Source organism: Patagioenas fasciata, chromosome 7, assembly GCF_037038585.1.
Source record: "Patagioenas fasciata isolate bPatFas1 chromosome 7, bPatFas1.hap1, whole genome shotgun sequence".
NCBI lineage: Eukaryota > Metazoa > Chordata > Aves > Columbiformes > Columbidae > Patagioenas > Patagioenas fasciata.
The window spans coordinates 18,824,622-18,842,578 of record NC_092526.1 but is presented as its reverse complement, the minus strand read 5'-3'; the positions used below and the strand labels follow the sequence as shown (position 1 = coordinate 18,842,578).

The 17,957-nt window shown below is 36.5% G+C and overlaps 1 protein-coding gene across 2 annotated transcripts in view; it reads left to right on the top strand.

The window, feature by feature from the left end:
• Positions 1-17,957, top strand: part of KCNH7 (potassium voltage-gated channel subfamily H member 7) — a 223,748-nt gene that overhangs the window by 172,975 nt on the left and 32,816 nt on the right. For both annotated transcript variants that reach the window (XM_071810981.1, XM_071810980.1), the window contains 3 exons: positions 3,226-3,651; positions 9,955-10,354; positions 11,054-11,253. In XM_071810981.1, the coding sequence (XP_071667082.1) occupies positions 3,226-3,651; positions 9,955-10,354; positions 11,054-11,253 (1,026 nt within the window). The remainder of the gene's footprint in view (positions 1-3,225; positions 3,652-9,954; positions 10,355-11,053; positions 11,254-17,957) is intronic.

The window sequence follows — 17,957 nt, the reverse complement described above, 5'->3', positions numbered from 1 at the left end:
TGGGTATCTGATTGAGCCCTTCTATTGTAACTTGAACTTGTGATCTTGGAAAGTGAGCACATGAACCAAAAAGAGCAAAAGATGTTCACCACCCCTATCTGTGTGAAACACCTGAAGTAAGATTCTCAGAGTCAAAAACTGTGTTTGAATGGAGAGTCTTCTAACTTGCAGCAGCACTGGTTTAAGAGTGAATGGGATAAATAGGAACACACAGGAAAAGTTGAATTTTGAATCAGGGTTCTTTACTGAAAGGCAAAATACAATACGGTTTATTTAATTTTGAAATGTCCTCATTATAAATAGAATGAATCTTACCATGTAATACTGCTTGTAAAACACACCAGTTAAAATACGTTCCTGCTTTGATCAAGAAAACCAGTGTGAGACGGTATTTCATCAAGGTTGAATAACCCTAACATTTACTAAGAGAAAACCCATTGTGGCTAGAACGACTTTTGCTACTTAGCATTATAGTTTTCTCTTCAGTAAGATGCCAGGATGTTTGGCTTTCTCATCATGTCGTGTTCCAGTGTTCAGAGACTTATAACACTGCAATGCTTCTGTCTTTTCCCAGTGCTGCTCCTTATTCTTAAAAACATTTCATTCCCTAAACCACCTGTTTTATAGTCCAAACTATAAGGAAAGTTTCACTGTCCAGAAGAGAAAAGTTAATGAAATGTCTTTTCACTAACAGTGAATTTTTCAACATCTATTTTAGGAAAGTGGAAATAGTAAAGGTCTTTAGAGTGGATTGCTAAGTACACTGAAGTCTTCCATCTAGCCAAGATGGCCAAGACTGTCCAACACCAGAACCCAAGCCTTGCAAGGATGTCACACAACAGCAAAAGGATAAATGCACCTTATATTCAGCCTCTGTTGAAAGTGCTAACATGAAACCAAATAATGTGTTTTCTCTTTTTTAGGTGTATGCAACTGTGATTCTTTTATTTGTGCAACAAAATCACATCTTTTTCTTGATGCAACAAACAAAAATAGTTACATAAGTGGGTTTTTTTCACTTCTAGTTGCGTGGGAGTAAGCAATGAAGAAATGTGAAACTGTCAGTCAGCCTCTCCTGTTTGTCTCTATGAAAGGTGGATCCATTTCCGCTATGATCACTTTTATAGTGTTGTTCCTTCATTTTGCCCAATTGGGCTTTTTTTTTTTCCCCCCTACTCTTCAGTTTCATCTAACTGTCTAAACCAACCCAGGAATAAATGTAACTAAAATGAGAATAGGAGCCAGATTTCAGGCAAGTCCAACATTATGTGTTGTTCTGAAGTGAAACACACTGGCTGGATTTTAAAGCAACTGCAAGAAACATGTCAAGTAAGCTTTATTGTTCTTGTTGTCTAATGCATTTTCTTCATTGTCTGAAAATCCAGCAGGAGAACACTGATATAAATTTTATAAATAGTAGGTCCCTTGCCACATATACTCACACTGATCTCAAATACTAGGAAACATTCTTGTCAACTCACAGGTGAGGGTCTGAAAGTATTCAGACTGTTTAAGAGACTAAGCAATGCCTGTGCTTCAGCTTGCTGTCAGCTAGTGTGTTCAATGCATAAAAAATAGCTGGCACCATCAGCTAAGTGCAAGTCCCAGTTACAAAATAAAAAAGAGATGAACAGCCTCTACCATCACCTCAGCATGGTGCTTAATGGCTGCTTGAAGGTACCATATAATCTTTTGGGTGGCTTAATAGTTTCTTTGTTCACAGTCCAAAGGAGAAGAGTGGCTATCAACCCTGGAGTTCTCACAACATTTTCAGAGTAGAACTACACTGAATAAGAAGTGCCACTTAGATTGCTATGGTTAGGATCTAAGGTTTACACTGCACTTGCTGCTAGAAAGTTAAACAGAAAGGAGCATGCTGACCCTTCTAATCTTGTAAGATTATGTTTGAGGAGCATTAAATTCCTCAATCTTGAAAAGATGAAATCTCATATCCCAAACTACTTACTGCTAAACAAAAAGCAAACAGAAGCTGACAATGTTGCTGACAAGATATTTCTCCTTCTAGTCATAATTTCATTTCAGTATAATTATTCATTTTAATTACTTTTCAGAGATCTGATTTTCTGAACAGCTTTGTTTTTAATTAGCAGGGAGGATAAAGAATAAGTAGAAGTAACTGGTGGAAAATGGGTACAAAATTTCTTGAATATGTCACTTGCCCAAATGGGTAGTAACTGAAGGTTGTCACCATCTGATGTTTGTTCATTGGTCTGTGTAAAATGAAGCGGTGGTCTGAGCCTCACAGGACTTGGAGAGCACTTGCAGCACAGAAGGCAATAATTAACATCATTGCTGACAGTCTCTATAACTACACCAACCACTGAATAAGGACAAAAATGTAATTTACCTTCTTATCCTTAAAGGTTTTGTTCCTTCATGTCAGAGTTCAGTCAGACTGGAGGAAATTTGTTTTATCTGATTCCACACTATGCTGCTTCTTTGCAACAAAGCAAACAGCTTCTAGAGCCAGCAAATCAAGCAGTGCATACAAACATAATCTCTTCCAAATAAAATTGAAATCCAACTTAGATAACACTAACAGATAAAAAAAAATCCATTCTTTTAAAAGAATTATAACAAGCTTTAGGCATTGACAAAAGTAGAAGTGGAGCAAAAGGCAAAATTTCAGTGGTATTCTTCTTTGTCACACAACCTCAGTGAAATTTGTCTGTGCATGAAAGTTTTCCACACCGCAAAACTCAAAGTGCAGATAGCTGTCAAGGACACTCACAGGCCCTTCTCTAACTGTCTTATTTCTGACCGCCTAAATATTTTCTGATTAGCATAGATTCTTTTGTAGTGAATTTAAGACGACGATAATAGATTTACTTTCGGAGAAGAATACAATATCACTGCAATAGAAGTCATTCACTGGCCATGAACAGTCTGGCAAGGTTGCCATGTGGTGGATAAATTAATATGATTATGTGTTTGATTATGCAGATTTTATGGGCCAGATATGCCACTTAATGGTTGCTATAGGGAACAAGAATCAACCTACTGTATGAAATTGTCAAGGAATTTATTTGACCTGGCAGAGATTCTGAATTTCACAGAAATTTAGTTTGCCTAAAGACCAACTAATTGAATCTTAATTCTTAAAGTTACAGCAAAGTTACAACAAAGTTTGTCCTGTATTTTCTAAGTTTACTGAAAGTAGGAATACACTGCCTGATTATTGACATGGTATTTTTCTTGTTCCAGGTTTTATCCTTAGGGGCTGATGTTTTGCCAGAATATAAACTCCAAACACCTCGCATCAACAAGTTAACCATATTGCACTACAGTCCTTTCAAAGCTGTCTGGGACTGGCTCATTTTGTTACTGGTAATATACACCGCCATATTCACCCCTTACTCTGCTGCCTTCCTTCTGAATGATAGTGAGGAACGGAAGAGAAGAGAGTGTGGATATTCTTGCAGCCCATTGAATGTTGTAGACTTAATTGTGGACATTATGTTTATCATTGACATTCTAATAAACTTCAGAACAACTTACGTAAACCAGAATGAAGAAGTGGTAAGTGATCCAGCAAAAATAGCAATTCACTACTTCAAAGGCTGGTTCCTAATTGACATGGTAGCTGCAATACCTTTTGACCTGCTGATTTTTGGCTCCGGATCTGAAGAGGTAAGCTTAAATGACTAAGAAATCTTAAATCTTAAATTTGATCTTTACTGCTATAATCTATATAACCTGGTATATTTTTTGCTTCTCACTTAATTGGCTGTTTAGTAGTTCCACTCTGTCTTTTTAAGTTAAAGTAAAATTAAATCTTCCTTAGTAGAATAAAGTAGAATATTAGCTTTGATTGATGGGAGAACAAATAGAATGATTCTCTACCTCGACTTCAGTAAGGCATTTGACACAGTCTCCCACAACATCCTTATAGCTAAACTGAGGGAGTGTGGTCTGGATGATCGGGTAATGAGGTGGACTGTGAACTGGCTGAAGGGAAGAAGCCAGAGAGTTGTGGTCAATGGGGCAGAGTCCAGTTGGAGGCCTGTATCTGGTGGAGTGCCTCAGGGGTCAGTACTGGGGCCAATATTATTCAATATATTCGTCAAGGATTTGGACAAGGGAATAGAGTGTACTATCAGCAGGTCTGCTGATGACACCAAGCTGGGAGGAGTGGCTGACACGCCAGAAGGCTGTGCTGCCATCCAGCGGGACCTGGACAGGCTGGAGAGTTGGGCAGGGAAAAATTTAATGAAATATAACAAGGGAAAGTGTAGAGTATTGCATCCGGGCAGGAACAATCCCAGGTTCCAGTGTAAGTTGGGGAACGACCTATTAGAGAGCAGTGTAGGGGAAAGGGACCTGGGGGTCCTGGTGAACAGCAGGATGACCATGAGCCAGCACTGTGCCCTTGTGGCCAAGAAGGCCAATGGCATCCTGGGGTGTATCAGAAGGGGGGTGATTAGTAGGTCGAGAGAGGGTCTCCTTCCCCTCTACTCTGCCCTGGTGAGACCATATCTGGAATATTGTGTCCAGTTCTGGGCCCCTCAGTTCTGGAAGGACAGGGAACTGCTGGAGAGAGTCCAGTGCAGGGCAATGAAGATGATTAAGGGAGTGGAGCATCTCCCTCATGAGGAAAGACTGAGGGAGCTGGGGCTCTTTAGCTTGGAGGAGACTGAGGGGTGACCTTATTAATGTTTACAAATACATAAAGGATGAGTGTCAGGAGGATGGAGCCAGGCTCTTTTCGGTGACAACCAATGGTAGGACAAGGGGTAACGGGTTCAAACTGGAACACAAGAGGTTCCACTTAAATTTGAGAAGAAACTCCTTTTCAGTGAGGGTAACAGGACACTGGAACAGGCTACCCAGGGGGGTTGTGGAGTCTCCTCCTCTGGAGACATTCAAAGCCCGCCTGGATGCCTTCCTGTGTAACCTCATCCAGGTGTTCCTGCTCTGTACGGGGGGATTGGACTAGATGATCTTTCAAGGTCCCTTCCAATCCCTAACATTCTGTGATTCTCTGATTCTGTGATTCAGCTAGTATTTTTCAATTATACCATATTTGATACTGTCTTTACAAATAATGAAATAAATATATCATGTAAGAAGGATTTGTTCAAATGCTTTTTTTAAAAAAAACTGGTCCCGTGATTTGCTAGTTGCTTTATAAAAACTGCTCATGATACATATAAGTGTTGTGTTGGTATCAAAGAATTGATATACATTTTTTGTGTTAAAAATCTTTAGATCAGATGTTTACTCAGTGTAAACCAGATTAGTTGTAGTGTAAACTACACCAGTTAACAAAAAGATACTGCTGTTGTCTATTTTATCAAGAATATGGACTACTAAAAGAAAGAAAAAAGTTTATATGAGGTTAACTTTGCCAAACTTGACTAATGCCCTTACCCTATATTTTCAATAGATTAAAAAAGGGTTCAATATATACATCCAAAAATTGCCCAAAGGTGTATAAAACATACACTGTGTTCTGGATGTCTGACCCAGTTCTGACTCCTGACAGAGAATTTTATTTAATTTAAGAAGGTCTAAAGTTATAGCATATTTTTTGATGAAAAGTGAACTGATAAGTAGAGAATTGGGGTTTTTCATGATGCATAGGATACAGCAGTTTAAAAAAAGAGCTTAAAAAACAGCAAATAAAGCAAAATATGAACTCTTCACTTTCCAAAGGACACAAATCCATTTCTTAAAATTAACATTTTGCACATATTGACATAAGGGAAGCAGACAGTTTTGTTGACCATATGTGCATCTCATTAATTAAGAAGAGAAAGATGAAAACTACAAATTAATCAGCAGCCTTTAGTATGAAAAGTTACTGATCCTACTGTATGACTGCCTGTCATGATGCAGAAAATGCAAAAACATTTTCATTTTTAAATTAATTTATTTTTATTAGTAATTTGTTGTGTCAGCAAACTTCTTTATGTCCACTCCAAAAGCCTGATCTGAAATATGAGCATACTCTGGGTATCCTCACAAATTAAATGTAAACTTATTTAAGTATGCCTTTAATGGTTATTGTAAAACAGCCGGCACACTCCTACATGCACCTTGGGTGTCTTGAAAATTTCAGAAGTATGTTGAATGTCAGTCACACTTTTCTGAAACTCATTTTCTTAGTCTTCATATGATGAAAATGTTTTCATGTCTCCCATACTTCTGAAAAATCATTATAATAATGCTGTCTAATTCAGCTGTCATAGAAATCAGTAGTAGTATTCCGAATCAATAGTGATATTCCTACTAATTTGGATGACTGTACAAACTCAAGGTAAATGAGGAATCTAGAGAAACAGTTATGTAATAGCACACAGTAGAAATAATTGGTTTTAAAGGAATGCAGTAAGAAGAGAGAGATTAAGATAAAGGACAGACAGAACATGTTAATAGTTCTCTAACCAAAAGATAACTTTTCTATTCAGTAGGTGGCTAAAAAGCTCAGAGGTTCAAAAGGAATCTTTGATCACCTTTTGCATTCATTATCTGTTGTAGGTCTCAGTCCTTCTGCAGATTTTTTTTCCTGTGGTTTTGATAGCACAGACAGATGAAAGACAAACATTTGGACAATGGCATTACTTCTAACTTGGATCACATCATTCCCCTTCAGGTGTGGTCTGCACCCCTTTCTGATCACTGAGCACTCGTCACTGCTAAAAATTATGTTCAGTGATTTGAAATGTGGAACATCAAAAATTACAACAGGGACCAATTCCAAAGTTCATTGAAGGAGTGCCCTTTGTATTTGACCCTGAACACCATTCTTACACACCTTCCCTGTTACAGACGTCCTTAAGAATAAAGTGCCAGGTGCTAAAGTGATGCTAAAGGAATAACTTTAACATAAGATAATGTTACAGATTACTAGCAAACAAGTACATTCTGGCAGGTGAGTACGCATATACAAAAGCATGGAACCTGGAACAGAAATTACTGGACCACGTAATGACTTTTTCAGTATTGTAGATGTAACTAAATTAATTCTTTATTCTCTTGAAACTTATTGAACAGTTTCACTATCTGGAAAAACTAGTTTGTTTATCTAGGCAGCAATTAAACTATATAGATTATGACCAGTTCATCATGCTATCATGACCTTTCTCTCTCATTCATAGTATTGAATGTGTCAGTCACTTTTACTAAGCTGGTACTTACTGCAGGTTTGCTTCCTACATTGCTAACTATAATATTTCTCCAATGATCCCTTTGTGACAGTTTAGCAAGAAGAAGCAATCATAAAACTGTTAGAATGGAGCATTTTTCATTTAATAGATTTTTTTTTAAGTCATAAGGGTTATCTTTTTTCTGAAATAGCCCTTCTTTGTTGTCCAGAAACTCTTTAGATAAGATCCCCTACAAATGATTGTATTGAAGAGACTTTCTATTAACCAACATAAGCTCCAAAGAGAGCTCCATGTGTGCTCATCCAGCTTTAAAACACCTTGATATCAAACTGAGTCTAGAAAAGGCAGGAGATAATAATCCAAATACCACATACAGCACTATCTGAATGTTTCCATTTGAGCCATATTTTGTCAGCCACAGAAAAGCAACAGAATAAGACAGTTAACTTTCCAATTTCTAAAATAGGGAACTAATGTAATTTTGAATTATTTTTTTTCTTTTAAGCAGACTCAACACAAAATGATTATGGCTAATAGTAAACCAGATGGTCAGCGGATAGGGTGAGGTGGGTAACTGATAGAGTAGGACCTCTGCCTCCTTGGGTGCTGTGCTAACCAAAGTATTCCAGCAAACCAAGGAAATTACATTGCATGAGGCATAGTTCTGACACTAAGTACTTCTGTCCCTGGCCAAGTGACACATGGGAGGTGGACTGTGACTCTGTGAAGGCCACATCTACACTGAGAGGTGGACAGAATGTAAAACTACACCAAAACCTAGGGATCATGCTTTCCACCTCTGCTGCCAGCTGTATTGTAATGTCAAAGCCTCTCCATTGTGTCATAGAAAATTCCAACTCAGGATGTGTTTCTTGGTGGTTTAAAGCATATCTAGTCTCACGTATGCTGATTTCACCCTGAAGAGATGGAGTCGGTTTGTATTCTACACCTCCAACAGACCCCAGAGCTCACACTGATGCAGTATCTAAGCAAGGAATCAACACTGAAGATGCATAATATAAGCAGGCCCTATTTAGGAATGGGGTGGAACACTGTTGACATATTTTCAATTCATGATCTACCTTCTGATCTGTTTAAGGGGCACTGTAAGAATATGTTGCCTCTTCCATGGTGTAGAGATATGACTAACTCTGTAATAGAATGGTTCTGACACCCACTAAGAACAAACGTTAACTTTTCAGAAGATTGCTCTTTTCCTTGAAGGAAAATAGATATTTAAGACTGAACAACAACAACGAACAAAACAAAACAGGAACAACAACAACCAAAAAAAAGAAAAAAGAAAAAAGAAAAAAAAGAAAACCAAAAAAAAGGCAAGCAGCCAGTGGCAATATTCACATGCTGAAGCTCAGCCTCAGTATAGCTTTTTAGAGGATATGGTCTTTCAAACTGTTGAGGTCACAATCAATGAAATAGCCTTCTTTATATGGAAATGAGAAATTCACCCTGAAATTATTCACTGTGATATTAAGTCGAACCAAGGAGTGTTAGCCAGTGTTACCCTACGTTATCCTCTTGCTCATTTACTCAGAAAATATGAACAACATATTGAGCTGTCTGCTGACACATGCAGCCAAGAAAGCTTCCTCTTTTGTTTGAAGGACTTTGGGATTTTACTCAGAAACATGGTAAATGCAAGGCTATAAACATAAAAACTAGTCCAGTACTTGTTGAAAGAAAGCTCTAATGTGACATGTACTACCATTAGCGTGGTTTGTAAGGCTCAGAAAACATTTCCAGTTAAGTGTTATATAATATACACGCGTATTAAAAAGAAAGAAAAAAAAAAGGAAGAAAAACTTATTAATATTAAATCTTATTCAGTCTTGACGTTTACTGAATGCTTTAATATATGTTCAGACTTAATGGAGGGAAAAAGATAGCTATGTTCTTTTTGAAATTGAGTCATGACTATTTACAATGTTGTCAGTCTCTTTGATAAGGAATTAACAAGTATGAAAATGATTTACTGATTGAAAATTGTAAATTTACATTAATAAACTTCAGATTCCTTTAAAAATCAGAGATCAGAGCCTCAAAGAGGCTGCAATGAATCGTAGGGCAGGTCTGCACTAAAAAGCTTGACATTTGTTCCTGGTTTATAACTGACCCATATTTTTTTTAATGGTATAGTACTTTTCTTTCTGAAAGATTCAAAAAGATTAATCTCACATCTGGTAACAGTAACAGTAACTTTCCCATGATTTTCTATACATCTTTTGGCTGTATAGAGTATTCTGATCATTAAAAAGTGTGGAAATATTTGCAGAATAAGATACTTACTCTTTGAGGTATTTCTGCCCTATTCCTTCTGTTTTCTAGAACACGTGCCACAGCACTGCAAAGAGTCTCTAAGGATTGAATATAGTCACACAGCTTTGTTCAAACATCATAAATACTTATTACTTACAAGACCAGTCGCATAATTACGAGTAGTTCCAATAACTTACAGACTTAAGCATGCCAAAACATCATTAATCTAATGGATCGTTTAAGCCCATTAGGGTGGATTGAAGAGTCCAGATCAAGAATACTATTCAAAATGAAAGAGTATTCAGCAGAGGAAAACTTTAATATATCTTAATTTAAAATGCTCATTTCTTATTGTTTTCTTCACTGTTTTCATAATAAATTTGACAGTTTTTAAAAAATGAAATTAAGATTACATTGAAATGGGTTAATCTACTGGTTTTGTTGGATCCCCAAAATAGTGGAATTTGCACTGGTTTATTTATACTGGCTATTCAAGAAATACATTTGCTAACAGAGAAAATCAATTTCTCTTTATATCTTATTTTTACAGACAACAACATTAATTGGTCTTCTGAAGACAGCTAGACTGCTGCGTTTGGTGAGGGTAGCACGGAAATTGGACAGATATTCAGAATATGGTGCTGCAGTTCTGATGCTCCTTATGTGCATATTTGCACTAATTGCACACTGGCTTGCTTGCATTTGGTATGCCATTGGAAATGTAGAAAGACCTTACTTGGCTCACAAGATTGGCTGGTTGGATTCTTTAGGAGAGCAATTAGGAAAGCAGTACAACAAGAGCGATGCAAGCTCTGGACCATCCATCAAGGACAAATATGTTACAGCACTTTATTTTACCTTCAGCAGTCTGACAAGTGTAGGATTTGGAAATGTGTCTCCAAACACCAACTCAGAGAAAATCTTTTCCATCTGTGTCATGTTGATTGGCTGTAAGTAGTCTTATCTGATTATTTTTTTCTTTTTTTCTCAGTGTTTGAACAAATGACTTAACAGTCTAAGCTAGCAAGATTATAAGCATGCAGCTGGAAGGGCAAATTCCCAGAGAAAGCAATGTTATATGCAAAAATGTGTCGTGACTCATGCAGTGTCAGGACGTAGTCAAGTTGCTTGACTACTCAAAATCTGTTTTCCAAACTGTCAGAAGTTTTGCATTATGTATCAGTGTCTGTAATCAAATCCTGTGTAGAGCAGGAGGCTGAGTTTTGAGTGGATTTAGGAAACTATAGCCCATCATTTTTGGATAATCATATTTTATTTGTTGATTTAAACCCTGAAGCTATAAATGTATGTGCACCTTCTTAACTCTGTGCTTTGTTCTTAACTTGTACTTAATCTGAGTTCCTAGTTCTTAGTGCAACCGAAGCCCATAAAATTAGATGAACCTAACTTACAACACTAAATTGAGGACTACAAATCTCCAAAGATAAATATTACCAACTCGATTACGATCAGTTGATACTGATACAATCAACCAACAAAAATCTTCAAGTAAATCAATACCATATCTCTGAAGATGTTACTAGTCTCATCTTAGCTCTTTTGCATACAAGGTGCAATATAAGAACAGTTGTATCACCCCTAAAACCTAATGATATGACTTCAGTAAGTTTTGTTTCTATTTAATCCAGCATTAATGTACGCTAGTATTTTTGGAAACGTATCTGCAATAATCCAAAGACTCTACTCGGGAACTGCACGTTATCACATGCAGATGCTGCGAGTAAAGGAGTTTATACGCTTTCATCAAATCCCCAACCCTCTGCGGCAGAGACTTGAGGAATACTTCCAGCATGCATGGACATACACCAATGGCATTGACATGAACATGGTATGTTGTTTTATTTTTCAGGCATAGATATGGAGGAATAGATAAATGCATGAGAGATTAAAAATCTTCATTATTTATGATCTGTAAAAGAACAAGATTCAGAAGGTGGATACATAGCAATTATTGAAAACCAAGCCATTACAAGCTTGGCATCAAAACAGCTGCCTAGATTAATGAAGCTACATCAGAAATCTAAACTCTCACTGTGCGTGGGAAAGCTTGAGAACTGCAGTTGACTTTTATAAGTTAAAGAAAAGGTAAAAAACAAAACAAAAACAACAACAACAAAGAAAAAATAAACAAACAAATCAATAAATAAAAAATTAAAAAAAAAAAAAAAACCACACACAAAAACACATAGGTTTCTTATTTCAGCCACAGCTGTTCCAGAATTTTGTTTGCTCCTCCACCTCATTTCACACTTCCAGTATCAAACAAGAGTACCTTTGTTGGTATCTACAGAGTTACTCTTCTATGAAACCTGTGGAGATTAATTCTTTTTCAAAATCCTGTACTAGGAGTGGGTAAATTGAGGAGCAGGAGGGTGGATTAGCACTTTTCAGAATTAAATGTTCTAGTCATATGATAGTCTGAAAATTAGTTCACTTCCATTCACAACCACATATTTCGTCACTGAAAGTCAACCCAGTACTGCTAACTGTTTAGCAAACCACAGAATGTCATTTCTAGGTGGCAAGGTACAACACCCATATTTTCTGGTTTCGATTTAAAAAAAAAAAAAAAAAAAAGGGAAAAAACTAACAAAAAAAATCCAAAGCAAAGAAACAAATAAAGTGTAGATGTTCCTTATAGAAAAATATATTACGTGGCCAGCTAACAAGGAATAACAATCTGCTAATGAGCAAAAGTAAGCATCTATCTCTCTGGTTTATAGTCTGGAGACCGCAACGTTTTTTCTGAAAAGCTGACACAGGTTTGAAGACACTGAGAGCGTTGTGCATCTTAAGGATCTGTGAATCTGTCTCTAAAGGGATGCTTTCCAGAGCTATCCTGAGTTATAGATTAGAGACTTTGCAGAGCTTTCCATAAAGTTAGCAAGAAGAAGAAAATTATACATTTTTGTAACGATTTAACTGGAAATGAACTGTCAAAATTTTGACATAAATTCAAACAGCTTTCATGTGGTATCTACACATACATTTGTGAATGACTGACAGAGTGGTACACTTTAATGCAGTAAGCAGAAATAACGGTCTTGATTAGAAGCTCGTATAATGCTGAATCACTGACAGCTTGACTTTATGGTCACCATTAAGTAAAGCAGATCTTAACAGTAAGACAGCAAACTAAATATATTGGGCTTTATGTCTCTCTTCCACGAGTGTCCCCTCCAAAGGGATATTATGCTCAGTGCAGGACAAGGGCACTTGTGTAAACCTCTGCCAGGGATTACCGCAGTGGATCCAGCATCAGCAGCTTCATCCTGCGTGGCACTGAATGGCTCTATCTCCCCCCGATGGCAATGGGACTGTGGGGTACTCAGTGCTTTGCAGGATCAGGCCCTTAAGCTGCAGGTGGGTGCAGCTTAAGCCTAAGGTAGCTCATTGAATGATTTCTGAAGATATTACAAAACCATGTATTCCTTAACTAATTCATTATCAGTAACGGATGTACTAAGAAACCTATTTTGCACAAAATATTAAATAAAACCGGATATTGTCAGGGTAAAATTTGCATAATGCAGGAATTGGTGCTCTGGAATTAGTCTTGGTTTTGTCATTAACATGAAATACTAATTAAATGGATTAAACAGCCCATATTCTGCGATATGATTGTGAGGCAGTATGGAGGTTTTGTTTTAAATAAAACGTAAAAAAAACCCGAGTTTAGTATCTCATTTTATTATATTTTATTTCTTATTCAGTTCACAATTCTGTCCCTCAAGTTTCATGGCAGTTGCTTAATTTTCTTTAAAAGCAAGTTTATTACACTTAGTGCAAGGATAATATAAGAATTGTGTGATTTATGTTGTACTTATGAAAGATTTATCTCTTTCCTGTCTGCTTCATACCTTAATACATGGAATAACACCACCCACTGGTAAGAGCAGGAGGTATTTATATCAAATTTAATTCCAATATAAAGTGTGGAGAATATCCATGTTATCTGTTGGGTTTAGAGCTTGGTCAATGCTTTCTAATTTTAATTGCAACTTTTTGCATGATGAAGGGATAGATAGCAAAGGGAAATAATCCAAGTAGAATAAGATGTGGGGCAAAACAGTTACTAAAAATTAGACATTAAGAAATGCTAAACTAACCACATTTATTAATCACTGTTTTACCCCACAACTCAAATCATGCTTCTCTGCCCAAAAAAGGTCATGTGCATATTGGTTTGCATTAGATAGTTGCTCCGCAGGAATGTCACTCTGACAAAGTTGCCATGCTGATCATTCTGCATTTTCCTTTGCGTGAATGCTCTTAGTTCAAACCGTATATGCATGTTAGCACAAGCACCAATGCCGTTTTCTTGGCTAAAAGCCATCTGCATATGAGATGGACTTGCATGCAGTATTAACTTAATTTTGCATGAAATATTTGCATTTACACACCAAAGGGCTAATACTGTCCTCAGACAAATGTGTTTGACTCCTGCCAGTATTTACTGGGAGTTTTCTGCAAATGTCTGAAGGCAGATTATGATCCCATGTCTTTCTTTTTAATTTCATGACTGAAAACTGAATAAAATTCAAAAACTCAGTCCTCTTTCTCTTTTGAAATATGAAATGCATGAACAATTTACATTTTACATATATATATGTACATGCAATATATACACACTCATACATATATATATATATAAAGAATATTAGGGAATGTTTCAAAAGATGCTTTTAATTATCATAAGTAATATACTTAAGAATTCAGGAAAAGTGAAATAATAAAAAAAAAAGATTTTAACTTCAGGAATAATACTGCACTAAGACGAAATAAACTTGATTTCCTAAACAAATCCTACACTTTTAATGAAAAACCAGAAGATAGTGCTTTATGTTCATCTGAAATGGCTAAACATAAAATTAGCTTTAAAGATCTGCTGGTGAAATGCTGAGAACATTGTTTATTTGTTCCCCTTTGCTTCATTTCTACATGTCTTTGATTATGTTTCATTGCATAATGTATTTTGATATAAATAGTTCCACATAATTATGCACAGATTGGATAAACAGGATTTGGGATTTATTTTAATCTGGATAAAAATCTTGAGTCTATAGAATAAGCATAATTTAAATCATATCCCTGTGGTATACACTGACAAAGTTAAATTATAGAAAAAATATTTACAGTGTACATTGTTTCATGAAAGATGTCACTGGTCCTGAAGATTCAAAGATATTATTTGTATTTTTAAAACTATCCTGTTCTGTTTTTCCTAAACTCTCTTTGCCTTCTTTTCCACACTTCATTTCAATGATATCAGTCCAGCACTGATAACAGCATGCCTGTGATGCTTAACCTAAGAAGATGACATATTTAGTGTTTGAGATCCTTTTTTAAGTTATGCATGTATTTTTTACTATCCCTGTCCTCCCTCTTCCTCTTCCCCCCTTCTTTCCATGGATCTTCTGTGCATCTGAATAAAGAGTCTAAAGAAGTAGATAAGTGGGACAAGCTTTGGAAAGTGTTTAGCCAACTGTACATGTTAATTAAAATTTTGGATGTGGGATAGATTCCTTTTTAGTCTGGGTTTTATCCAGTACTATGAAAGAAGAGAGCAAGTCAGAATTTTCATATATAAATTTATGGAACCTTCTCCTGTGAGCATTCAAGCAAATTGTTGATTTCACACCTGCGATAAGTTTTCTTGGTCACACTGATCATGCAAATAGAGCAGAGAGCACACCTAACTTGAAGGTGCAGAACCAGCAATGCTGCTATATCAAATAAAGGCCAGGTTCATCATTGCTTTGGTAAATTTCTTTTGTGAGCAACTGGAGCAACTGAGCCCTGGTCACTGGATTACACCACTACATTTGTCACTCTTGCTCTTCCTTCGGCTGTGATGATTTCTTATGACCAAAAAATTTCTATCATCAATAGAACTATTGCCAGTAATACTCTTTGAACCAGAAAATGAGAAAAGTAAATTAAAATTTCAAGAATAGCAACGAGTTCCTTATACCATCAGAAGGGTAATCCAAATTAGAAGTGTTTGGGAGAAAAACTAGTAGTAATTGGTTGAAGAGAGAGAATACGTAATCATCGTGGGAACTGGTACTGCTGTTTGTCTGTATGTCATAATGGAAATCATAAGACATATAAACCTATCAGAAAGTACCTCAGATATGATCAGCTGTAAAGCTGTTCTTTTATTTTCCATAATAAAACCACTTAAAAAGCACAAATGTCTACATTTAATCAAGTTACAGAAAAGAGGACGTCTCAGGAAAAAAAAATACTTTAAAGAATGTCAATCTAATTGCAAAGTGATTCTTTATCAGTTTCTCACTGATTTGTGTGTAGTAATCTAACGTCTCAAAAACAAGAGTAATTAACAATTTTCCAATTATCATTATACTTTTGGAAAGACACAGAACTGGTCAGCTTCAAACTTCTACAGGCAACAAACTTTATTGTGGATGAGGAAGTCAATAAATAGTCCAAGAAACCAAAATAATTTCTGTCCTACTCACCCAGCAATGTAACGTATCTGAGAGATCACCTTTCAGATGTACTTGGAAACTGTAATAAGGTTATAGATGATGAATTATCCACTGCAGCTCCACTAGTTTCAACATTAAAATGTCACACAATCTGTGTCATGGCAATGACTGAAAGAACAAGATCCTAATTTCTTGATTAGGTTGTCAGACTTTAAATCTCATTGAAAGATGAATTAACTCATCATCACTCACTGCTTCTGTTCTCTCTCAACCATTGTAAGGACCTCCTTCATGTCCTCCAAACAACAGGAAAACAACCAAACGAACAAATCTGACTGCAAAATTTTCCTGTATGAAAAGGATGAATGATCACAAATAATCCTTATTCTATATGGAGCTCAAGAGCTGCTGGAGCAGAATTATCACCACCTTGTTCATTCTTTTCTAAGTGGTGAAAGCTCTTGGAAATGTTTTTGACCTTCTGCTAATAGCAATAGTTAATTTCTGTAATTAACTGTCACATAAATCGTACATTCTAAATTCTTTCTAAAGATGGAACTAGGCTGAATCACAGAAAGGTTTATCCTGAATTAAGATATTATTGAAATCTAAGAGTCAAATGTTTGTGACAGAACTCAATCCCACACTACTCTTACCATCATAGGGAACAGCTAGTGGGGGACAAACCCTAATTCAAAATCTATGCAGTGGGATTTGTGCAGCTGAAGTGTATTAGATTAGTGCTAAAATTAGGTGGCAGAAAAATAAAAATTAAAGACAAATTATTTCACAAAATATATGACTTACTATGAACTAATTTGACTCATTCTTACACAACAAACTAAGACAGTTAATTTTGAATATAAATAAAGTTCACTAAAGTGAACTCTCCAAGGCATGGGTTATACTCCCCGTAATGAGTTCAACATTTGTTGTTCAAATTGTTTGAGAAGTTTTATTCAGCATTTAGTGATGCCAATGTCTATTTATCCTGAGATCTATATTACACAGATAAGATCCAAATAAAGATTAAGTATGTGTTGTCTACGACACAAAGTCTATTTATTCCAGTCTCTTTGCACCTTCAGCTGCTCAGATATTTTGCTGGATTAGTTTTTGTGTGTATCAGTTTCTTAAACCATTCCACAGGGAGAGATCAGGACAGGGCAGGAATACACAGGTAGCGTGAAGAAGGACCAGAATTCCTCTTTCATGTTATGCCAGTGTAAACTGTCAGATTAACTAGAGGGTCTACCTTTATCTTTCCTTCTATATGCTGGATACTTGCCACTCATAAATAAGTCTGAATCTGATTCTAGGACAATAAAACTTTAGTCAAAATGAGTTTCAACACACCCCAAACAGATCCACAACACACAAGAGCTCTCTTGTGCTCTCTTTAACTACTGCCTGCCATTGAGTGCTTTATCTCACCTATATTTCAATAGAGAAAACATATGATAGAAGATTATATGCAGAATTCAAGAAATATCTTAGACTGCCAGACTGCAGGGACTGGAGGATCTCTCATACTAGGAAAGGCTGAGAGAGCTGGGACTGTTCAGCCTGGAGAAGAGAAGGCTTACAGGGGATCTCATCAATATGAACAAGAACTTGAAAGGAGAGTGTAAAGAAGATGGAACCAGACTCTTTTCAGTGGTGCTCTGTGACAGGACCAGAGGCAATGGCCACAAACTGAAACAGGAGGTTCCATCCAAACATCAGGAAACACTTTTTTACTGTGAGGATGACTGAGCACTGGCACAAGTTGCCCGGAGAGGTTGTGGCATCTCCAGCCTTGGAGGTGTTTGAAAGCCATCTGGACATCATCCTGGACTACCAACTCTAGACAGCCCTGCTTGAGCAGGGAGTTTGGACAACATGACTTCCACAGATCCCTTCCAGTCTCAACCATTCTGTGATTCTGTTGATATAGAATGTGAGGATATTTCCATGTTTAATAAGAATTATTATAGCTAATATAATTATTTGCTTCAACTTGGATGCTTCTAAATATTTTCCGTGGGACAGATATCAACACCTCTTCTGGAACTGAGGCGAAAAAAATCTAAAAATT